Source organism: Mustelus asterias, unplaced genomic scaffold (genome assembly GCF_964213995.1).
Source record: "Mustelus asterias unplaced genomic scaffold, sMusAst1.hap1.1 HAP1_SCAFFOLD_324, whole genome shotgun sequence".
NCBI classification, from domain to species: domain Eukaryota; kingdom Metazoa; phylum Chordata; class Chondrichthyes; order Carcharhiniformes; family Triakidae; genus Mustelus; species Mustelus asterias.
This window is the reverse complement of record NW_027590286.1, coordinates 438,613-463,309: the sequence shown is the minus strand read 5'-3', so window position 1 is coordinate 463,309 and position 24,697 is coordinate 438,613. Positions and strand designations below refer to the sequence as shown.

Genomic DNA, 24,697 nt, shown 5'->3' with positions numbered 1-24,697 from the left:
CATTTCTCCTCATCTCTACCCTCTAGTTCTGGACACCCCCACCATTGGGAACATCCTTCCTGCATCCACCCTATCCAGTCCTGTTAGAATTTTATAGGTTTTTGAGAGATTCCTCCCTCTTTCTTCTGAACTCCAGTGAATACAATTCGAACTGTCTCAATCTCTCCTCATACATCAGCTTCATTGTGAGGGTCTCCCCATCCGCATTCAGCAGCTGACTATATATAAGATTGTCTATGCTGGGTGAAGATCATCGCCTGACATTTGCGTGGCACGAACGTTAGTTGCCACTTCTCAGCCCGAGTCTGGATATTGTCCAGATCTTGTTGCATTTGAGCATGGAGTGCTTCAGTATCTGAGGAGTTGTGAATGATGCTACACATTGTGCAGTCATCAGCAAACATCCCCACTTCTGACCTTATGACGGAGGGAAGGTCATTAATGAAGCAGCTAAAGATGATTGGGTCTGGGACACTATGCTGAGGGTGTCCTGCAGAGATGTCCTGGAGTGGAGATCACTGACACTCTGTGCCAAGTATGACTCCAACCAATGGAGAGTTGCCCCCTGATTCCCATTGACTCCAGTTTTGCTGGGGCTCCTTGATGTCACACTCAGTTGAATGTGGCCTTGATGTCAAGGGCAGTCACTCTCACCTCACCTCTGGAGTTCAGCTCTTTTGTCCATGTTTGAACCAAGGCTGTAACGAGGTCAGGAGCTGAGTGACCCTGGCGAAACCCAAACTGGGCGTCACTGAGCAGGTTATTGCTGAGCAGGTGCTGCTTGACAGCACTGTCGATAGCCCCTTCCACCACTTTACTGATGATCGAGAGTACACTGATGGGGCAGTAATTGGCTGGTTGGATTTGTCCTGTTGCTTGTGTACAGGACATACCTGGGCAGTTTTCCACATTGTCGGGTAGTCTGGTTGACACAAGGACATACGCTTATCAAGCAAGCTACAAAAGCTGTAAAATTCTCCCCTCATGCTGATTCCTGAGATGCTGACAGATTCCGGAACATAAAGGATCATTCTGACTGCGGGAATGTAAAACTGAACTCACAAGTAAGGGTTTCGCTGCTGCGGTCAACAGAAGGCACTGTGTCCCTTCAAACAAGAGAAACAGTCAGTCAGTCATTTTATCTGATGTGACCCGGGGTGTTAAATTCTGGAGACTGTTATCGAACGGACAACAGACGTGATTCCAGTGTCGAGTGTAAAATATTTCCCGATGGTACAGCCAGGTGTAATGTTCGTATTATACTGTTTCACTGTATATTTGTTACTGAGATTCAATTTAACAAAAACTTTGAAGGGTTTCTTAGCTGCACATTGCCGAGTGTGTGTGAGTGTGTGTGTGTGTGAGTGTGTGTGAGTGTGTGAGTGCGTGTGAGTGTGTGTGTGTGTTCGCTTTGGGTGTGTGATTCAGCGTCTGTATATTATTGAGTTTGCATGTGTTTTAAGTTTCAGTGAGAGCCTAAATATTTTTGAGTGTCTGGGGTGAGTGTGTGTTTGAGTGTCTGGGGTGAGTGTGTGTTTGAGTGTCTGGGGTGAGTGTGTGTTTGAGTGTCTGGGGTGAGTGTGTGTTTGAGTGTCTGGGGTGAGTGTGTGTTTGAGTGTCTGGGGTGAGTGTGTGTTTGAGTGTCTGGGGTGAGTGTGTGTTTGAGTGTCTGGGGTGAGTGTGTGTTTGAGAGTTTGTGTGTGCATGTGTTTGAGTGCCTGTGTTTTTCACTTTGTGTTTGTTTACGGGTGTGTGAGTGTGATTGTGTTTTGTGTGTATGTTTGTCTGTTAGTCTGCTTATCTACAAGTAATTTGCTCTGTGTGGGTTTGAGTTGGGGAAGCGAGTGTCTTAAATACAAAAGATGCAATGCATCATAAGAGCACAAATTGTTCTGAACATTCAGTGATTGTGAGCATTGTGTAGAGAACAAGTCATTGAAATTTAACACGAATGGTCTCACCTGGGTTCACTGCTGCCTCCCCTCTTCCCTGGGAAACAAACACACGGGTTAGAAATCGAGAACCAGTTATTTGTCCACAAAATAGGAGCTTGAGAAATAACCAAAGAGCAGAGAGGGTCTCTGAGACTCCCAGTGGCCCATCGAAATGTGAATGGTGGCTTCCCGGGTGGTTGACTGGTTTACTGATTCTGAATCCTGGACTAAGTGCCTCGAATGGTTAGTTAACCTCCCAACCTGAGTGGTTGCAGCTGAGGTGTCCATGGATGGTGCTGTGTGTGGCAATTATAAAGACAAATATTTAATATTGACCACACAACAGTGTCATTGAGGGATGGGGGTGAGTGTAATGAAGGTGGAGATGTTAAAGGACAGAATTCAAAGTGTGACTGAGATCACCGTGCAGCCCAGGTTGAGCAAGTCATGGGGATCAGCATTGAGACCAGGAGGCGATAGGTGAAAGTGGCAATGGGAGAGAACAGTTCCAGGGAGGAGGAGGTCTGTCCTGCCCAGAGGTGGGAGGAATGTGCAAAGCATGAATGAAATGGAGAGTTCCGACGAGTTAAGAATGACGATAAGCCACGCTCGCACTCAGACAAGAACAAGTCTGGAATATTTACAGAGTGGAAGATTGTTTGAGAGGCTTTGAACAGTAAGCTTTGTGAGCAATGGGAACATTAATATAGCAGCTCATCGATCAAACACTCTCTCAATAATGCTGTCTGTGGATGTGGGGAACTGGGAAAGGAGAGAGTATTTCCTCAAGACAACAGCTTTGTTCATGCTGATGACACCAAGATTGGTGGAGTAGTGGATGAGGTGGAGGGCTGTTGTAGGCTGCAAAGAGACATAGATAGGATGCAAAGCTGGGCTGAAAAATGGCTAATGGAGTTTAACCCTGATAAATTTGAAGTGATTCATTTTGGTAGGACTAATTAAAATGTGGATTACAGGGTCAAAGGTAGGGTTCTGAAGACTGTGGAGGAACAGAAAGATCTTGGGGTCCATATCCACAGATCTCTAAAGGTTGCCATTCAAGTGGATAGAGCTGTGAAGAAGGCCTATAGTGTGTTAGCTTTTATTAATAGGGGGTTGGAGTTTAAGAGCTGTGGGGTTATGCTGCAACTGTACAGGACCTTGGTGAGACCACATTTGGAATATTGTGTGCAGTTCTGGTCACCTCACTACAAGAAGGATGTGGAAGTGCTGGAAAGAGTGCAGAGGAGATTAACCAGGATGCTGCCTGGTTTGGAGGGTAGGTCTTATGAGGAAAGGTTGAGGGAGCTAGGGCTGTTCTCTCTGGAGCGGAGGAGGCTGAGGGGAGACTTAATAGAGGTTTATAAAATGATGAAGGGGATAGATAGAGTGAAGGTTCAAAGAATATTTCCTCGGGTGGATGGAGCTATTACAAGGGGGCATAACTATAGGGTTCATGGTGGGAGATATAGGAAGGATATCAGAGGTAGGTTCTTTACGCAGAGAGTGGTTGGAGTGTGGAATGGACTGCCTGCAGTGATAGTGGAGTCAGACACTTTAGGAACATTTAAGCGGTTATTGGATAGGCACATGGAGCACACCAGGATGATAGGGAGTGGGATAGCTCGATCTTGGTTTCAGATAAAGCTCGGCACAACATTGTGGGCTGAAGGGCCTGTTCTGTGCTGTACTGTTCTATGTTCTATAAGATATAGGAGCAGAATTAGACAATTCAGCCCGTCGACTCCACTCCGCCATTCGATCATGGCTGATATGCTCCTCCTCCCCATAACCTTTCAACCCCTTACCAATTAAAAATCTGTCTAACTCCTCCTTAAATTCACTCACTGTCCCAGCATCCACCGCACTTTGGGGTCGCGAATTCCACAGATTCACAACCCTTTGGGAGAAGTAGTTTCTCCTCAACTCTGTTTTAAATTTGCTTTCCCTTATCCTCAGACTATGGCCGCTCGCCCGAGAAGGTCCCACCAGCGGAAGCATCCGCTCCACGTCTACTTTATCCATACCTTTTTATCATCTTGAATACCTCAATTTGATCTCCCCTCATTCTTCTACATTCCAGAGAGTGTCGGCCTAAACTGTTCAATCTCTCTTCATGCAACAAACCCCTCATCTCTGGATTCAATCTAGTGAACCTCCTCTGAACTGCCTCCAATGCCCTACATCTTTCCTCAAACACAGGGACCAAAACTGTGCACAATATTCCAGCTGCGGCCTCACCAATGCCTTGTATAGTTACAACACTGTCTCCTTCCCTTTCTATTCTATTCCTTTCGCTATAAATTCAACATTCCATTTGCTTTCTTTATTATCTGCTGAACCTGCATGCGAGTTTTCTGTGATTCCTGAACGAGGACACCCAGATCCCTCTGTACCGGAGCACCCCGAAATCTCTCCCCATTTAGTTAATAAGTCGCCTTTCCCTTTTTGTGACCAAAATGCATTACCTCACATTTCTCCATCTGCCACATTTTGGCCCACTCTCCTACTCGATCTATTTCCATTTGGAAGGTTCTTATTTCCTCATTGCAACTTCTTGTTCCGCCTATTTTTGTATCATCTGCAAATCTGGGTATAGAGCCTTCCATCCCTGTGTCCAAGTCATTAATATAGATCGTAATTAGCTGGGGCCCAAAGACCGAACCCTGTGTCACCCCAATAGTTACTTCTTGCAATCCAGAAAAAAAACATTTATCCCGTCTCGCTGTCTTCTGTCCATCAGCCAGTCACTGATCCAAGATAATAAATTACCCCTAATCCCATGTGATCTAACATTGTGAATTCACCTTTTGTGTGGCACCTCATCAAACACCTCCTGGAAGCCCAGATATATTACATCTACAGGATCCCATTCGTCACTTTGCTTGTTACATCCTCAAAGAACTCCAGCAAATTAGTCAAACATGATTTGCCTTTCATAAACCCATGCTGACTCTGATGGATGGTGTTTTGACTTTCCAAATGTCCTGATATTGCTTCCTTGGCGATTGATTCTAACACTTTCCCAACAACAGACGTTAAACTAATTGGTCTGTAATTTCCCACCTTTTGCCTCCCTCCTTTTTGAATACGATAACATTCACGTTTTTACAATCCTATGTCCAGGGAATTTTAGAATATGAGAACCAATGGATCCACTCTCTCCATCGCCACTTCCTTTAATTCCCAAGGATGTCGGCCATCAGGCCCGGGGGACTTATCTGCCCTCAATCCCAATAGTTTGCTGAGTACCTTTTCCCTATCAATGTTGATTGTTCTAAGTTTTACCCTTTTGATTAATTCTGACTTGCCTTTTCCTATAGGAATGGTACGAGTGTCCTCCATCCTGAAAACTGAGGCAAAGTATTGATTTAATATCTCTGTCATTTCAGTGTTCCCCACTATTAACTCTCCAGTTTCATCTTCCAAGGGACCAACGTTCACCCTGGCGACTCTCTTCTATTTGCTCAATGATTGACAAGAGCCATCGGCTGAGTGAATTGAAGATCAGAGAGTTGTTCCTCAGGGGATAGAGATGAAGAATTGGAGTGTGAGAAACACCTTAAGGGAAAGTGTCCATTGAGCAGTTTTGTTCGTCTAATGGAGGGGGTGAGTTTAAATGTGAAATGTGGGGGAATATCAAATAAAATGTCCATTTCATTCCAGGAGGGTAAGACAAAGGGTAACAGCAGGGGACTGGGGAGCAGAGTGGGGTGAAGCATCCCATGGGAAAGCTTTGTTTCTCTGACACTCAAAGGCAAGAAGCTTCCAGACAAGAAAGGCCATTCAACACATAGAACATAGAACATAGAAAGTCACAGCACAAACAGGCCCTTCGGCCCACAAGTTGCGCCGATCACATCCCCACCTCTAGGCCTATCTATAGCCCTCAATCCCATTAAATCCCATGTACTCATCCAGAAGTCTCTTAAAAGACCCCAACGAGTTTGCCTCCACCACCACCGACGTCAGCCGATTCCACTCACCCACCACCCTCTGAGTGAAAAACTTACCCCTGACATCCCCCCTGTACCTACCCCCCAGCACCTTAAACCTGTGTCCTCTCGTAGCAACCATTTCAGCCCTTGGAAATAGCCTCTGAGAGTCCACCCTATCCAGACCCCTCAACATCTTGTAAACCTCTATCAGGTCACCTCTCATCCTTCGTCTCTCCAGGGAGAAGAGACCAAGCTCCCTCAACCTATCCTCATAAGGCATGCCCCCCAATCCAGGCAACATCCTTGTAAATCTCCTCTGCACCCTTTCAATGGCTTCAACATCTTTCTTGTAATGAGGTGACCAGAACTGCGCGCAGTACTCCAAGTGGGGTCTAACCAGGGTCCTATAAAGCTGCAGCATTATCTCCCGACTCCTAAACTCAATCCCTCGATTAATGAAGTCTAGTACGCCATACGCCTTCTTGACCGCATCCTCCACCTGCGAGGCCGATTTAAGAGTCCTATGGACCCGGACCCCAAGGTCCTTCTGATCCTCTACACTGCTAAGAATGGTACCCTTCATTTTATACTGCTGCTCCATCCCATTGGATCTGCCAAAATGGATCACTACACACTTATCCGGGTTGAAGTCCATCTGCCACTTCTCCGCCCAGTCTTGCATTCTATCTATGTCTCGCTGCAACTTCTGACATCCCTCCAAACTATCCACAACACCACCTACCTTGGTGTCGTCAGCAAACTTACCAACCCATCCCTCCACTTCCTCATCATCTTCACACATTCCCCAGAATGTCGCAACGCTGCCCCCAAGCCCATTGCAGCATCCAAATATCCCTCAATGATTCCAAGACATTCACCCTCAGTACAGGCATTGGGAGCCACTTCTTAGCCTCACCACTGTTTCAAAACTATCCTTCCATTAGTCAATCATTGTGGTAAAACAATTAAACTAAATCAAATCAACTGAGGACAAATAAACATTCTGTTAATCTTTTTTTGCAAAACAATTAAATGAGGGATAAATCGGTAAATATTCTGTTAATCGTTTTGGCAAAACAATTAAACTAAATTAAATTAACTGAGGGACAAATCAAAAGGGGCAGTCCCCAAAAAGACGAAGTAGAAATGAAACTTAAAACATCAAACTAAAATGTGATTAAAGGGGTCGATCATGTACCCCAGTCCCTGCGGTGCCCAACGGGCACAGAAAGCCTCAACATTGCCCTCGGACACCGCATGCTCTCTCTCCAGGGACACCCGGCCGCAAATGTAACCGTGGCAGAGGGGCAGACAGTCGAGTCGGACGACCCACTCGGTTGCCCGCTGCCTTGTTTATGGCAAATTTAGCCAGGCTCAGGAGCAGGTTCACAAGGAGGTCTTCCGTCTTCCCCGCCTCCTTCTGCACCGGGTGTCCGTAGATCAGGAGCGTGGGACTGAAGTGTAAACAAAACATCAACAGAAGGTTTTTTAAAGAACAAAAAAGGGTGCACAGCCTGAGACATTCAACGTAGACATGACTCATGGACTCCACAAGATTACAAAAAGGGAATCCTGGGGATCCCGTTAATTGGTGTAACCTTCGATTGTACAGAATTGCTGCACGGACCACCCTCCACCCCAGGTCCCCAAGGTAGTGGAGGAGGATCCCTCCGTAGAGGGACCTCCACTGGGGACCTCCGCCACTGGAAGGCAACAAGGCCCACCAAGGTATGTGTGGGCGATGTGTGAGGAGACGGTAGTGGAAGGTGTGCAGCAGCAGCCCGTACAGGAAACGCCTCTGTGCAGTGACAGATGGCATTTCCGTGAGACGGCTCAAGCTGTGGGCACCTGACCTGGGGGGGTGGGGTTTAGGCTTGGGGCAAATGTGAAATTTTGTCCGAGCAGGGGTACGCTCAGACGGGACCCCACTGCACAGTTGTGCCTCCTCCAGACCATGTGTGCCCTCGGGTCTGAGGACGACTGTTCTAAGGTCTTGGATGGCATTGGCTGCTCTCTGGACGCCAACCCCCGTGCACTCGGCGCGCTCACGACATATCATCCAACCCACTCCTCTGCCACCCAGTACGTCCCCGATCCTGGTCACCCCAGCATCCACGGCCCTCCTCTCCGCAAGCCACTGGATGTTAGATGGGAGGAGGAATGGATTCCTGAGCAGCGGCTCTTGAACGATAGCTGCTACTCCAGGTGGGGGAGAGCTGCGGTGAGAGGTGATCGTGTTCCAGACTTTGAGAAGGTCCTGGTAAAAGACGGGCAACACCAACAAGGAGATTTGAAGACCCTCCAGATCTATGTACTGGAGATGCACGTCATTATTCAGGCCGTGCACCTGGTGGAAGAAATATGTCGCTGAGGCACACCATCGTGGAGCAGGCTCAACGTAAAGGTATCTCTGTAGGATCTGAAGGTGGAAGGTCGCCACCTGGTTGTGAAGGCGCACGCGAGCCTGACCACCCTCCCTAAGTGGGAGATTCAAAACCTCAACAGAGATCCGGTGCAGTCTGTTGTCCCAGAAGAACCGGACAAGGTTTCTCCGGATGTTTGTGACAAAGTCAGGGGGAGGGGACAAAGTGACCAGCCGGTACCACAGCATGGCAGCGATCAGCTGGTTTCTGATGAGAACTCGGGCCCTGTACGACAGCACTCAGAGCAGTCCTGTCCAGCGACTCAGGCGAGTGGTGACTTTGTCCGCCAGCTCCTGCCTGTTCGCCGGCCAGGATTCCTTAGCCAGGAAAAGATGGACTCCCAAGTGGAGGAGGCTGGTCCTGCTCCAGGTGAAAGGCCTGAGCTCCTCCGAGAGGGGGATTTATCTGCCACGGACTGACCAGGAGTCCGGAGCACTTGGCCCATTTGATCCTGGCAGAGGACGCAGCGGAGTACACGGTCTGGCACTCGCACATCCTCTTCTGGTCAGCTGGGATTTTGAACATGAGGAACACGTCGTCAGTGTAAGCTGACAGGACCACCCTGATGCTCGGCCTGTGCAGAGTCAGACCCAACAAGCTCCCCCGCAAGAGGTGCAGGAATGGCTTTGGCCAGACAAGGGGCAGCCCTGCCTCACTCCTCTCCCAAAGCAAAGGGGCAACATCAGGGACCCATTAACTTCAATGACACTCTGTGGCAGCGTACAGTAATCGGATCCAGGTGACAAAGTGCTTCCCGAACCCGAATGCCCACAGAGTTCCGAGCAGATACTCGTGACCCACCCTGTCGAACGTCTTCTCTTGACCAAGGGACAGGAACACACTCGACAGACGAGCCCTCTTGGAATGGTGGATTAGGTCCTGGTCCAGATGGAGATTATCATGTATCGAATGGCCTGGGACCGTGTCGGACTGGTCAGAGTGGATTACGTGGTCCAGCACGGTACCAAGGCGTGTTGACACAGCCTTGACAAACATTTTATATTCCGTGCTGAGGAGGGAGACTGGGCGCCAGTTTTGTCGGTGGTTCAGATCCCTCTTATTGGGCAGCAGGGCAATGATGGCGCTGTGACAAGAAAGGGGCATCTCTCCGGTCGCAGTAATCTTCCCCCAGGAACCCCGCATAGTCATTCCCCAAGAAGTTCCAGTGTGCCCTGAAGAACTCCACTGTCAGCCTGTCCAGCCCTGGGGCTTTTCCCCTTGAGAGGCTGTCGAGGGCGCCTGCGAGTTCTCCCAGGCTTATAGGAGCTTCAAGCCCATCAGTGCCCTCCGGGATGACCTGCAGCCGGTCCTCCCAGACAACTCTACGAGCATCCTCGCTGGACGGATCCGGAGAGAAAAGGACAGCGAAATAGTTCCGGCCAATAGCCCTAATGCCCTCCGGATCCGAAACAGGGGATCTGTCACTGGCCAGGAGCGTAAGGAGCTGCTGACGGGTCACCTGTTTATTTCTCAAATGAGTAGAAGTAGGAGGAGCCACAGTCCAGGTCTGTGTGGATCTGGATCAGCAACCTTACGTACACGCCACGAAATCCGACAAGTTGCAGATCCTGCAGTGCGTCCTTCTCTCTGTCCACCAGCCACAGGGCCGGGTCCTCATCAGACTGACCGAGGCATGAACCCAGGTCGAAAACTCCCTGCTCTATCTCTTCGACCCTGGATTTCCGCCTTTTTGTCGACCCCCGACCCCCCCACCTTGCGTACCCCTGACAGAAGGTATAGATGTGAGTCTTGCCCACATCCCACCATAGCCTCAAGGAGCCTCCCCGCTTCCTTCTCCAGCCAGCTCGGAAACTGCCAGGAATGTTCCGCCCACCGTGAGCCCCTTTTCCAGGGTGAGGTGGACCGTTTGCTCACCTTGAAGGAAAAGACGGCTTTGTCATACATTTTTGAGGTCGCTACAATGTCCGAGGGGCCGACAGTCCCAGCCATTGTCTGGACACAAGCCTCGATGGCCATATTGGGGTGGGCAGAGCACTTCACCCCGATTTTCTTGGTTCCGAGTTTGAAAGTCCAATCTTAACTTTCACCAGCTTGTTACTGCCTTGCTTTGTCTTTCCTGCAGTGTTCCAGATTCCATACCATCTCCTCTCTGAACAACCTGCATCAAACCATCTCTCCAAGTTCTCGCTCCATTCCTCATAACCTGGTAGCTTTGCGGGGGGAGGCATTCAAATTTGTTGGATCATCCTGTGAGACACTGTCACCAGGAAAGGCAAAGTTGAATCTGACTAAAATTAGCTGTGTTTTCTGCGGTCTACATCACAAGCCCAACCATCTGTTTAGCTCTTCAGAACGCATTGCCGCTGAATATTCGAGTGGCTATCTGACAGGTAGTAGAGTTGATATTTCCTATTTTTCTCCTGCACCCACATCTATTTTCTACCTACTATTCTTCCAGCTTCATCCTTGAAATGGGACTCCCCTACATCTGATGTCAGAGAGGAGAGGATGGTTGCATTAGCCAATTGGTTCACAGTGATCATAAAGAGATAACAGTTACTTTGGCATGTCTGATGACTGGTTCTTACACTGATCCTGACCTACCTTTCCTCCAGAGGCAGAGCCCCAGCAGAGCGAGGATGAGAATCAGACCCACGGCAGAACCAATGCCAGCCACAAGGGGAGCCACAGAACCATTTTCTGAATGAGATACAGGGAGAGAGAGCAGAACATTGTCAATGAACAGCTTCTACATGAGGTGAATAAGCTGGAACTGAATGGTGGATAGGAACTGAACCTGAAAAACTGCAGACACCAAAGTTAGCTCCAGACCAGAAGGAGAAAACAAAATGAAACAATGAGTTAAAAACTTGATGTAGAATCATAACACCATCCAAAAGAGGAGGAGGCATTTTGGCCCATCATGTCCGTGCTATCCCATTAAATGCCCAAATCATTTAGTCCCATTCCCCCACCCTACTTTTTTGTTCCTCATCATCTCTTAACATTTCATCCAATGAGTATTGTCAATTCTACTTTGAGAGTTCCCGAATATTCTTCCACTGTGATTTCTACGGGTGTTCCAGATCGCAGAAACCCGCTACATACAGGGAAACAAGAAACAAATATTAATCTCCATTCCGATTATTTTGTCACATCTTTAATCTCTGTCTCCTGGTTAAAAACATCCTCATGATGTGGAGATGCCGGCGTTGGACTGAGGTAAACACAGTAAGAGTTTTAACAACACCAGGTTAAGGTCCAACAGGTTTATTTGGTAGCAAATGCCATTAGCTTTCGGAACGCTGCTCCTTCGTCAGATGGAGTGGAAATCTGCTCTCAAACAGGGCACAGAGACACAAATCAAGTTACAGAATATGATTAGAATGCGAATCCCTACAGCCAACCAGGTCTTAAAGATACAGACAATGTGAGTGGAGGGAGCATTAAGCGCAGGTTAAAGAGATGTGTATTGTCTCCAGACAGGACAGCCAGTGAGATTCTGCAAGTCCAGGAGGCAAGCTGTGGGGGTTACTGATAGTGTGACATAAATCTAACATCCTGGTTTAGGCCGTCCTCATGTGTGCGGAACTTGTCTATCAGTTTCTGCTCAGCGACTCTGCGCTGTCGTGTGTCATGAAGGCCCCCTTGGAGAACGCTTACCCGAAGATCAGAGGCTGAATGCCCATGACCGCTGGCATGGGGGCTCTTCAGCGGTCACGGGCATTCAGCCTCTGATCTTTGAACCATAGAACCAGAGAAAATTACAGCTCAGAAACAGGCCTTTTGGCCCTTCTTGGCTGTGCCGAACCATTTTATGCCTAGTCCCACTGACCTGCACTTGGACCATATCCCTCCACACCCCTCTCATCCATGAACCCGTCCAGGTTTTTCTTAAATGTTAAAAGTGACCCTGCATTTACCACTTTATCCGGCAGCTCATTCCACACTCCCACCACTCTCTGCGTGAAGAAGCCCCCACTAATATTCCCTTTAAACTTTTCTCCTTTCACCCTTAACCCATGCCCTCTGGGTTTTTTTCTCCCCTCGCCTCAGCGTTCTCCAAGGCTGCCTTCGCGACACATGACAGCGCAGAGTCGCTGAGCAGAAACTGATAGCCAAGTTCCGCACACATGAGGACGGCTTAAACCGGGATGTTGGATTTATGTCACACTATCAGTAACCCCCACAGCTTGCCTCCTGGACTTGCAGAATCTCACTGGCTGTCCTGTCTGGAGACAATGCACATCTCTTTAGCCTGTGCTTAATGCTCCCTCCACTCACATTGTCTGTATCTTTAAGACCTAGTTGGTTGTAGGGATTCGCATTCTAATCAGTATCCTGCAACTTGATTTTGTGTCTCTGTGCCCTGTTTGAGAGCAGATTTCCACTCCATCTGACAAAGGAGCAGCGCTCCGAAAGCTAATGGTATTTGCTACCAAATAAACCTGTTGGACTTTAACCTGGTGTTGTTAAACCTCTTACTGTAAAAATACCCTCGCCAGCTTACAGAGCACCTCAGAGTTGGCCAGGGAGTTGGAGTGTGGATGGGGGTCCCAATGAACCAGCTGAATTTTGGCAGTCGGGAACTCAATTTCCATTGGTCAATGTCCTAAATTTTAATCATAACTCATGAAGTCCTTTGTGAGATGGTGACCGTGCGCCAACTACCAGGCAGATGTTTCACCAATCACAGCCGTTGGGAAGCTCGTACAGCTTCGATTCTCGATGCTCATTGTTATGGTTGTGGTCCACATCACAAGCCCAGTCATCTGTTTAGTTCTTCAGAACACAATGCCGCTGAATATGGAGGTAACGGACAGGAGGTTCTGTGGTCGGGACAGAGACTCCCGCATGGTTTGTTGCCTCCCGGATGCCAAGGGCAGGGATGTCTCTGATCGCGTGCACAGCATTCTTGGATGCTTGGATGGATGAACACGTGGCTGAGGAACTGGTGTAGGGGGCAGTGTTTCTGATTCTTGGATCATTGGGACCTCTCCTGGGGCAGGTGGGACCTGTACAAGAGATACGGGTTACACCTAAACTACAAGGGGACCAATATACTTGCAGGGAGGTTTGCGAGTGTTATTGGGGAGTGCTTAAACTAGATTTGCAGGGGGATAGGAAACAGAGTGCCAGAGCAGATAGTGGAGCAGGGGGAAAAGACAGGTTCGTCCAAGCAAAATCACAGGGTTGAGTGTGGTGGAAATAACCTTTTGAGGTGTGTCTATTTCAATGCCAGGAGTATTGTGGGGAAGGCAGATGAGCTGAGGGCGTGGATATACACATAGAAATATGACATTATAGCCATTAGTGAAACTTGGCTACAGGAGGGGCAGGACTGGCAGCTCAATGTTCCAGGGTTCCAATGTTTCAGGCGGGATAGAGGCAGAGGGATAAAAGGTGGGGGGTGGCATTGTTGGTCAGGGAAAATATTACAGCGGTACTCAGGCAGGATAGATTAGGGAGCTTGTCTACAGAGACCCTATGGGTGGAGCTGAGAAACAGGAAAGGCATGACCACATTTATGGGGTTTTATTATAGACCACCCAATAGTCAGCGAGAATTGGAGGAGCAAATCAGCAGAGAGATAGCTGACAACTGCAAGAAACACAAAGTTGTGATAGTAGGGGATTTTAATTTTCCACATATAGATTGGGACTCGCATACTGTTAAAGGTTTGGATGGGGTAGAGTTTGTAAAATGTGTTTCGGAAAATTTTCTACATCAGTATATAGAGGTGCCAACGAGAGAGGATGTGATATTGGATCTCCTATTGGGAAATGAGTTAGGGCAGGTGATGGATGTGAGTGTGAGGGAACACGATGGATCCAGTGATCATAATGCCATTAGTTTCAACCTGATTATGGACAAGGATAGATCTGGTCCTTGGGTTGAAGTTCTGAACTGGAAAAAGGCCAAATTTGATGAAATGAGAAGGGAACTGGGAAGTCTGGATTGGCACAGGCTGCTCTCTGGTAAGGATGTAAATGGAAAGTGGGAGGCCTTCAAAGGAGAAATTTTGAGAGTGCAGAGTTTTTATGTTCCTGTCAGGATTAAAGGCAAAGTAAATAGGAATAAAGAACCTTGGTTCTCGAGGGAGAGTGTAACACTGATTAAGAGGAAGAGAGAGTTGTATGAAATGTACAGGCATCAAGGAACAGATCAGATGCTCGAGGAGTATAAAAAGTGCAAAGGAGTACAAAAAGTGGATCAGCAAATTTACTGATGATTCAAAGATTGGAGGTGTCGTGGACAGTGAGGAAGGTTTTAAAAGCTTGCAGAGGGATTTTAACCAACTAGAAAAATGGGCTGACAAATGGCAAATGGAATTTAACGCAGACAAGTGTGAGATATTGCACTTTGGAAGGACAAACCAAAGTAGAACGTCTTGGGTAAATGGTAGGACTCTGAAGAGTGCAGTTGAACAGAGGGATCTGGGAATACAGGTACAGAATTCCCTAAAAGTGACGTCACAGGTGGATAAGGTCGTAAAGAGTGCCTCTGGTACATTGGCCTTTATAAATCGGAGTTTCGAGTATAAAAGTTGGAGTGTTATGGTAAGGTTATATAAGGCATTGGTGAGGCCGAATTTAGAGTATTGTGTACAGTTTTGGTCACCTAGTTACAGGAAGGATGTAAATAAGGTTGAAAGAGTGCAGAGAAGGTTCACAAGGATGTTGCCGGGACTTGAGAAGCTGAGTTACAGAGAGAGATTGAACAGGTTGGGACTTTATTCCCTGGAGCGTAGAAGAATGAGGGGAGATTTGAGAGAGGTGTATAAGATTTTGATGGGTATAGATAGAGTGAATGCAAGCAGGCTTTTTCCACTGAGGCGAGGGGAGAAAAAAACCAGAGGGCATGGGTTCAGGGTGAAAGGAGAAAAGTTTAAAGGGAATATTAAGGGGGGCATCTTCTCACAGAGAGTGGTGGGAGTGTGGAATGAGCTGCCGGATAAAGTACTTTTAACATTTAAGAAAAACTTGGACGGGTTCATGGATGAGAGGGGTGTGGAGGGATATGGTCCAAGTGCAGGTCAGTGGGACGAGGCAAAAAATGGTTCAGCACAGACAAGAAGGGCCAAAAGGCCTGTTTCTGAGCTGTAATTTTCTATGGCTGTATGGTAACAATCTGTTCACCCTGTCAGGGCAGTTTGAACTGTTACTTTGCTATTTAGTGTAACCAGGAAAGTTCAGAGATTGAAACTAAAACAGGAGAATCATTTTACTAAAATCAGATGGATATATTGACAGTGAATCTCACTCACCTCTCACAGTGATGTTTACAGGGTCACTATCACCCGAGGTTAGGTTCCTTCCATTCACATCCGCTTCATACCGACAGGTATAATTTCCTATTTTAGAGTGATCAATATTCTTGACGGTGAAGGTGACGGAATGTGTGTCTGCAGCAGGAGACTTGACACTGACTAATTCCATTTCTCCTTGTCTGTATAAGTAAAATGCAATGGCAGGATTGTCGCGGGGGCTGCTACAGTTAAAGGTGACATCTCCACCCTGAGCAGCAACATCAGAATCCACCCAGAAATGTGGTTTATTCAGAACTGGAATTGGAAAGAGAGAAGTGGTGACGATTGATTGTAAATTCAATGCTGAGTTGCAGGAAACAGATTATTACTGGTAATTCTAATGGTAGAACAGTGGTTATCACTCCTGCCTCACAGCGCCAGGGACCTGGATTTGATTCTGGCTACAGGTGACTGTCTGTATGGAGTTTGCACGTTCTTCCCGTGTCTGCATGGGTTCTCTCTGGGTGCTCCGGTTTCCTCCCACAGTCCAAGGATGTCTCGGTTCGGGGGATTGGCCATGCTAAATGTGCGGGGTCCCGGGATACGGGGATAGACAGTTTCCAAAGAGATTTTCTTGTTCTATAACGATAAACAAGTCAGAAGGCTCGACTGTGAACTAAATCTGTATTTATATTCCAGGGTGTGATTTTCATGTCTGTAACTTTAATCAGAGTGAGACAATTTAATTTTGTTTCATTTTTTGTGAAAGAATGATCAGGATATCTGGATTTCAATACATCCTCACTTACAATAAAGTGAATATTGTGAGAACAATGTTTAAGAGTCTCTGATAGTCATTAGGAACTGTCAGTGTAAGATACACAGCGGGTGAATTCAGAGACCAATGTTAGAGAGGTTCTGTGAAAAGTTGTGCTTTGAGGTGGAAGTCAGTTGTGTTTAATTATCCTGCCCCAATATTACAGCAATCCATTGTGTTACAATTCGGGCAACAGAGATTCGAGGAAGAAATTGAGGAAATATTCGAGAAACCTTTATTCCTCATCACTTCCCCACGATTGTGAGAATTACCACGTTGCCCAATTGCAATTCTAACCTCCTCCCTTTGATGCTGTATCTATATCTGCATTTATAATCCACACTCATGTTTGCACTGGTTACTGTGTATGTTGCACTGTTTTTTGTTGTAAAGGTGTGGCTGACGTACAGTGAATTATTACCTTTGAGAGAAGAAACGTCTACCTCCGACAGTGCAGCACTCCCTCAGTACTGGCACCGGGGGGAGTGTCGGTCTGGATTATGGAGCTCATATCCTAGAGTATATACATCTACCTCCGACAGTGCAGCACTCCCTCAGTACTGGCACCGGGGGGAGTGTCAGACTGGATGATGGAGCTCAAATCCTAGAGTATATACATCTACCCCCGACAGTGCAGCACTCGCTCAATGCTGGCACCGGGGGGAGGTTGGGGGGCGTGGGTTGTGGGGGGTGGTGGTAAGCGAGAGTTGGCCTGGATTATGGAGCTGAAATCCTCGAGTATATATATCTGCCTCCGACAGTGCAGCACTCCCTCAGTACTGGCACCGGGGGAAGTGTCGTTCTGGATTATGGAGCTCAAATCCTCGAGTATATACATCTACCTCCCCTCCTTGAACCTCTCTGTCTGTCTCTAGAATGTTAGAATTGGTCTTGTAACGTTATTTAAAAATTGTGAAATCAACATATTGCCTCATTCCAGAAGTGAGTGTCTCTGACAAGCCTGACAATTATTGTCCCTCTCTCATTGCCCTTTGTGAATCTGGTGGTGATCCTCTCTGATGTGAGGCTGTCCATGGAGGGTTGTTAAACGGAAAGCGAATGGAAGCCCAATCTGGGCCCAGAGATGATTGAAGAAGCACCGACATATTTAGCATTTGGGCTTGTGTGAGTCCCGGAGGGAACCCGTGTGTTGATGATCTTCTGATGCATCTGCTGTTATTGTCCATGTTAATGACATACATGTTCTCCACATAGTCCTCGACTCCTCTCTATCTGTGTCTGATCCTCTAGATCATGATCCCTCTGATATCTCTATAGCTGGATAATTGCTGCCTTGGGAACTCTCCCCCACTTTCCATTGATCCACAGTGCGATCCTTCAGCTGCCGGGGGGCCTGAGCTCTGGAATCCCCTCCCAAATCCTCTCCGCCTGTCTGTCTCTCTCCCCGTCAATGACACTCCTCAATACCTCCTTCCCTCCACACAGAATTGGGTCGACTTCACTTACATCTCCCCTCACTGTTCAATAGATAATGGCTCGCTTTGACATGCCTGTTGAGGGGTTACTGTGTTACGAGCGCTGTATCAGTGAAATAATGTTTCTGTGAGGATGGCACTGGTGTTGAGGGGACAGCTGTGACTCTTTTTCAGGATTAAAAAGGGAGTAAATTGCTGTTGAATGGGGTGGGAAGCGGGGGGGTGACAGAGGACCCTGTAGCCATTGAAAGCTTTAAACAGCTGGAGGATGGAGTAGGTGGGATGGGACAGATGTTTCTGAGATTGGACCCCAGCTGGAGTGATGCATTAGAATGATTCCAGAGTCCAATGAGGTGAATTCTGACAACAGTCTGCATGGACAGCGCTGAGTGTTGAAGAGAAACGGGTGAAATGGAATTGTTTGAGGGAAATTAATTACTTGATGCAGCATTCTGGGAGACTCTGTGTTCTTTCATCTCACCCTGGAGAAACAGTCAGCAAAATCTCAGAATTAGAAATCACCCTTTCAAGGGTGATTTTGGCAAGAAATTCCTCACTCGAGGAGCAGTCTCGATCAGCTCAAACATTCCTCAATCACAGCTGAGGTTCGGTTGGTTGTAAATTGCAGACTCGGGGTGAAAGGTTTTTGTTATTTTATATTGTTAGAGGAAAGGTCATCAGGGTGTGTGAAATTAGAGAAGATTTAGATGACTCACACTCCAACTGGACAGCAGAACAGACACAAGGACGTCCAATGGCAACTTTGGATATCCTCAGAAACATTTGGAGTTGTAACTGTAAATTTGGAATGAATGTTCCCATTCAACAGAACATAGCTGTGGCCAGTGGGAATGCCGGATTGTTCCTGAATTATCTTTCCAGAGTGTGTTAATGGATGTTTGCTTCACATCCTTTAAAAAGTATCTGGATGACCACTTGGCACGTCATAACATTCAGGGCTATGGGACAAGTGCTGGTAAATGGGATTTGGTGGGAGGTCAGGTGGCTCTCGCGTGCCGGTGAAGACTCGATGGGGTGACGGGCCTCTTCAGCTCAGTATGATTCTATGACAGCTATGTTAGGAATCTGTTTCTTCCCGATATCTCTCATATTTTTGTGTCTGCCCTGTATGTGTCTATGTGTTGTCTCTCTTTCTGTCTCTGTTTGCTGATCTCTGTGTGTCTCTGCCTGTCTCTGCCTGTGTGTGTGTGTGTGTGTGTCTGTGTGTGTGTGTGTGTGTATCTGTCTGTGTGGTAGTCTGTAGGCCTGATTTTGCCATTTTCATTCTGAGCGCTGAATCTGGGCGCAATTCAGATCCGACTTGGAAATCTGTTCTCAGGCGCCCCCATAAGCACTTAGCCTGAAAAGAAATGGCGGGTCTGGATCGCGCTGTGGGCGGGGCCCAGCGCACCCAAAACGATTGGAGCTCTGAACTGCGCATGCGCAGTTAGAAAAAAAATTGAAAATGCGCACCCATGTCAGATCGCTCCCGGGCCGCAGAAAGCGGAGAAAGCGGCCCGGGAGCAAAAAGCGGGAGCGATGGCCCCCACAGACATCACTGTCCCCCTTATCCACCCACTCCCGCTCCCTAGACCGATCGCGACCCCCTGCCCTCTTCCCCCCCCACCAATCACTCGCAGAGTGGCAGCGGACCACCCTGCCCCCCCCACCAGTCCCCCCCACCAGTTCCCCGCACCAGAGATCCATCTGGCCTCCCCCTCCACCAGAAAATGATGGAGCTTCCCCCCCCACCAGAGATACATCTTACCCGCCTCCTCCTCCCTCCCCCCCCCCACAACCAGACAACGATCTGCCCTCCTCCCCCCCGCCTCCCCCAACCAGACAACAATCTGGCCTCCCTCCTCCCTCACCACCCCCTGCCCCCCCACCAGAGAGTGATCTGGACCGCCTCCCCCCCCCCCCAATCTGAGTCACAGAGCCGTTAGAAACACTGAACTCACCTCTCCAGCAGCTGGAGCGCCCGAAACAGACTTTTATTCAGCATGTCCATTCCGGGCCGATTCCGGATCGGCGAACGTGGTGGTAAAGGGGGAAATGCTGATAAACTTGGGCGGGCAGTTCATTAATTCAATTTAAATGCCAGTTTTGGGCGCAAATCTGATCGCGGCCATTCCCGGGCCTCGGTAAAGTGGCCATCTGCGCAGACACGGCCGTGAATTGCATTAATGGCCTCACGCCCGACTTCACCACGTTTTCGCGCCTGAAAACGGGAGCGACTCAATGGTAAAATCGAGCCTGTGTGTGCGTTTCTCTGTGTCTGTATGTCATTGTGGCAGTCTCTTTGTGTGTGTCTCTCTTTGTGTCCTGATCTCTGCATGTCTGTAAGTGTCTCTATCTGCATTTCTGCCACTGTTTGCTGGTTTGAGTGTTTTTTTGCTGTAATTGTCTCGCTCTGTGCATATGGCTGTGTCTGCCTGTGTCCTTTTGTTGTATCTGTCTGCGTGTGTGTCTGTGCCTTGCCTCTGTCTGTCTATGACTGTGTGCCTGACCCTGTCTTTGTGGCAGTCTCTGGGTATTTGTCTATCTCTGTGCATGTGTCTGACTGTGTGTCTCTCAGTCAGTCCGTCTTTGTTGCAGTCCCTGTGTTTGTGCCTATCTGTCCGTGCCTGTTTGTCTGTGTGTCCTTATCTCTGTCCCTTACAGTCTGCCTTTTTTGCGGTCTCTGTCTGTGTATGTGTGTCTGTCTCTGTCTGTGTGTGTGTCACGGTATCCCTATCTCTGTCTGTCCAGACCTGTCTGTGTGTCTCTCAGACTGTCTGTCTGTGTCAGTGTGTCTGTCTGTGTCTGGGAGCACCATTATGGAATGGATTCACACTTTGGGCTGTTAAACTGAACAAAACGAGGGTGAGATGATGAAATGTTGACCACAAACAGCAGCTGCTGTGATGTGTTTACTGAAGGACATTAGTCTCCACTCTCGACACAGATCGCAATCTCAATGATGTGACCAACTCCAGGAGACTACAGGAGAGAGTGCCGTCTAAATAATGTGAACTGAGAGAGCTGGAGACAGAGTCAGAGAGAGGTCGAGACAGGGACAAACAGAAAGAGGCAGGGGGAGAGAGAGAGAGATAGAGAAGAACAGACAGAGAGAGAGAGATAGAGAAGAACAGACAGAGAGAGAGAAAGTAGGAGAGACAGGGAGATAGGGAGGGAGAGTCAGGGTGAGAGAGAGAGAGAGAGAGAGAGACGGATTGAGAAAGAGACACAAAAGAGACAGAGGGAGAGACAGACAGGGCAAGGAAGTGTTATTAAGGCCACAAACAGGTTCATTCTCACTGAATGGTGGAACAATTTTGAGCGGCTGAATGGCCGATTCCAGCTCCTATTTCTAACGACCTGATGATTTTATGATCAGAGGTCAGCTTTTAAAAATGTACGGGCTGGTTGATTCTGTAGCAAATAAACATTGAGATCCTGGTGGAAAATGATTCCATTGACTGTTACAGAAGCGATGTGTACACGAATTTAAAGAGGATTAAAGTGTGACTCTGTGAATATTAAACTGGGAATTTATATCATACTTGGACTTTCAAAGTCCCAGTACAGACACGATGGACCAAATTGCCTCCTTTTCTGGTATCGGAAAATACGGAATATTTGCTGTATTGGGGTCTTCATTTGTACCATGAATCCACGGCCATCACCAATATCTCCCCTTTGTCTTCAGCACGGGTCACAGCAAAACAAATAACACACAAAGCTGGGTGGGTGGGTGAGCTGTGAGGGAGATGCAGAGATCCTTCAGAGCCAATTGAACAGGCTGAGTGTGTGGCAAATGGTTGGCAGATGCTTTATAAGAGAGGAGATTGCAGAGCCTTTGGCTTTGATCTTTGCATCGTCATTGTCTACAGGAACAATGCCAGAAGACTGGAGGATAGCAAATGTTGTCCCCTTGTTCAAGAAGGGGAGTAGGGACAACCCTGGTAATTATAGACCGGCGAGCCTTACTTCTGTTGTGGGCAAAGTATTGGAAAGGATTCTAAGAGATAGGATTTATAATCACCGAGAAAGGAATAATTTGATTAGGGATAGTCAGCACGGTTTTATGAAGGGTAGGTCGTGACTCACAAACCTTATTGCGTTCTTTGAGAAGGTGACCAAAGAGGTGGATGAGGGTAAAGCGGTTGATGTGGTGTATATGGATTTCAGCAAAGCATTTGACAATGTTCCCCATGATAAGCTTTTGCAGAAAATACGGACACATGGGATTGAGGGTGATTTAGTAGTTTGGATCAGGAATTGGCTCGCTGTAAGAAAACAGAGGGTGGTGGTTGATGGGAAATATTCATCCTGGAGTTCAGTTACTAGTGGTGTACCGCAAGGATCTGTTTTGGGGCCACTGCTGTTTGTCATTTTTATTAATGACCTGGATGAGGACGTGGAAGGATGGATTAGTAAATTTGCGGATGAAATACAAATCGGTGGAGTTGTAAACAGTGTGGAGGGAAGTGGCAGGTTACAGAGGGACATAGATAAGCTGCAGAGCTGGGCTGAGAGGTGGCAAATGGAGTTTAATGCGGAAAAGTGTGAGGTGATTCACTTTGGAAGGAGTAACAGGAATACAAAGTACTGGGCTAATGGTAAGATACTTGGTAGTGTGGAAGAACAGAGGGATCTGGGTGTCCATGTGCATAGATCCCTGAAAGTTGACACCCAGGTTGATAGGGTTGTTAAGAAGGCGTACGGTGTGTTAGCTTTTATTGGTACAGGGATTGGGTTTCGGAGCCAGGAGGTCATGCTGCAACTGTACAAAACTCTGGTGCGGCCGCATTTGGAGTATTGCTTACAGTTCTGGTCGCCGTATTATAGGAAAGATGTGGAAGTGTTGGAAAGGGTGCAGAGGAGATTTACCAGGATGTTGCCTGGTATGGTGGGAAAATCATATGAGGAAAGGCTGAGGGGCTTGAGGTTTTTTTCGTAAGAGAGAAGGTTAAGAGGTGACTTAGTAGAGACATACAAGATGATCAGAGGATTAGATAGGGTGGATAGTGAGAGCCTTTTTCCTCAGATGGTGATGGCTAACACGAGGGGACATAGCTTTAAATTGAGGGGTGAGAGATATAGGACAGATGTTAGAGGTCGGTTCTTCACTCAGAGAGTAGTAAGGGCGTGGAATGCCCTGCCTGCAGCAGTAGTGGACTCGTCAATATTAAGAGCATTCAAATGGTTCTTGGATAAACATATGGATGATATTGGAATAGTGTAGATTAGAGGGGCTTTAGATTGGTTCCACTGGTTGGCGCAACATCGAGGGCCGAAGGGCCTGTACTGCGCTGTAATGTTCTATGTTCTATAATTTGGATAAATGTGTGTTTATCCACTTTGGTAGAAAAACAGGTGAGCAGATTATGTCTGAATGGCCAAACATTAGGAGAGGGGAATGTGCAACATGACCTGGGTGTCCTCGTACACCAGTCACTGAAGGTAAGCATGCAGCTGCAGCAGGCAGTAAAAAAGGCAAGGGGTCTGTTTGCCTTCATTGCGAGAGGATTCGATTACAGGAGCAGGGATGTCTTGCTGCAATTATACAGAGCCTTGGTAAGGCCACACCTGGAATATTGTCTGCAGTTTGTGTGTCCTTATCTGAGGAAGGATGTTCTTGCTATGGAGGGAGTGCAGAGGAGGTTTACCAGACTGACTCCTGGGATGGTGGGACTGACGTATGTGGAGAGAATGTGTTGGTTAAGATTGTGTTCGCTGGAGTTCAGAAGAATGAGGGGGGGATCTCATAGAAATCTTTAAAATTCTCACAGCACCTGACAGGGTAAATGGAAGAAGGATGTTCCCGATGGTGGGGGAGTCCAGAAACCAGGGGTCACAGTCTGAGGATACTGGGTAGACGGTTTAGAACAGAGGTGAGGAGAAATTTCTACACCCAGACAGTGGTCAGCCTGGGGAATTCACTCCCAAAGAAAGCAGCTGAAGCTGAAACGATGTTTGTTTTCAAGAAGGAGTTAGATCGAGCTCTTGGGGAGAAAGGGAGAAAGGGATGAAAGGATATGGGGTGACGGGGGGTTCAAGCTATTGAGTTGGATGATCAGCCATGATCATAATGATTGGTGGAGCAGGATCGAAGGGCTGAATGGCCCCCTCTTGCTCCATTTTCTCTGCATCAATGCAAGTGTTGGTGTTCCAATATAGAGCAGCTGGAGGCATTAACTGTGACAATTGAGACTGTGATATTTGCCAATTGTAGGATCGATTCTGAGCACAAAGACTGCAGCATTGTCTGTCATTATTCTCTGTCCACTCTACAGATCTCCACCTCAGTGATGTCCTCAACTCCAGCAGGGTGAATGAGGACGGGGAGTTAATACAAGTTCCCCAGATGTAACCGCTCCTGACTTATTCACTAGGAGCCTTGAGTTCCACACTTTGTAAAGACACCTATCCCCAAATATTAAAAAAAACAGCTTCAAACAAGTTGGAAGCTGGAAATGACTCTTAGGAGTGAGTCAACACTCTGAAAGTGTTCAGTGTTAAAGATGGGAGCGATAACAATGGGGCGTCACAGCGGAAAGATAGTGGTTTCAACTCGAAGAGACTTCAGTTGAAAAAAAGAGGAACTCAGCCACTGCCAGGAAGGACAGTGACTCAGAACTAACAGAATAGGCCAAAATATATTTCACAGAATATTCCAGAACTGTGCTCAAGTGTTGTCCCATATTTAAATTTCCCAAATCCGCTAAAGACTCTCATTCACGAATGAACCCCGTGGATGGTGAATGTCCCACCCCATTACCCCCTGATCCACATTGAGGGACTTGGATCATGGGAAGAGACTGGAGAAGCTGGTGTGGTTCTCATTAGATACGAGAAGGTTCAGTGGGTATTGCCCAGCTTGGCAGTGAGGGCAGGGAATTGTGTTAAGAGGGGAAACGGGATAAATTGGGAGGGATGAGATGAATTGGGAGA

General features: G+C 47.6%; 1 protein-coding gene across 1 annotated transcript in view; it reads right to left on the bottom strand.

The window, feature by feature from the left end:
* The window catches only part of LOC144486370 (low affinity immunoglobulin gamma Fc region receptor II-like), a 60,028-nt gene that overhangs the window by 3,907 nt on the left and 31,424 nt on the right, over positions 1–24,697 (bottom strand). The window contains exons 4-7 of the mRNA XM_078204404.1: positions 15,524–15,820; positions 10,861–10,956; positions 1,962–1,989; positions 1,063–1,106 (exon numbers count right to left, since the gene is read on the bottom strand). Of these exons, the coding sequence (XP_078060530.1) occupies positions 1,063–1,106; positions 1,962–1,989; positions 10,861–10,956; positions 15,524–15,820 (465 nt within the window). The remainder of the gene's footprint in view (positions 1–1,062; positions 1,107–1,961; positions 1,990–10,860; positions 10,957–15,523; positions 15,821–24,697) is intronic.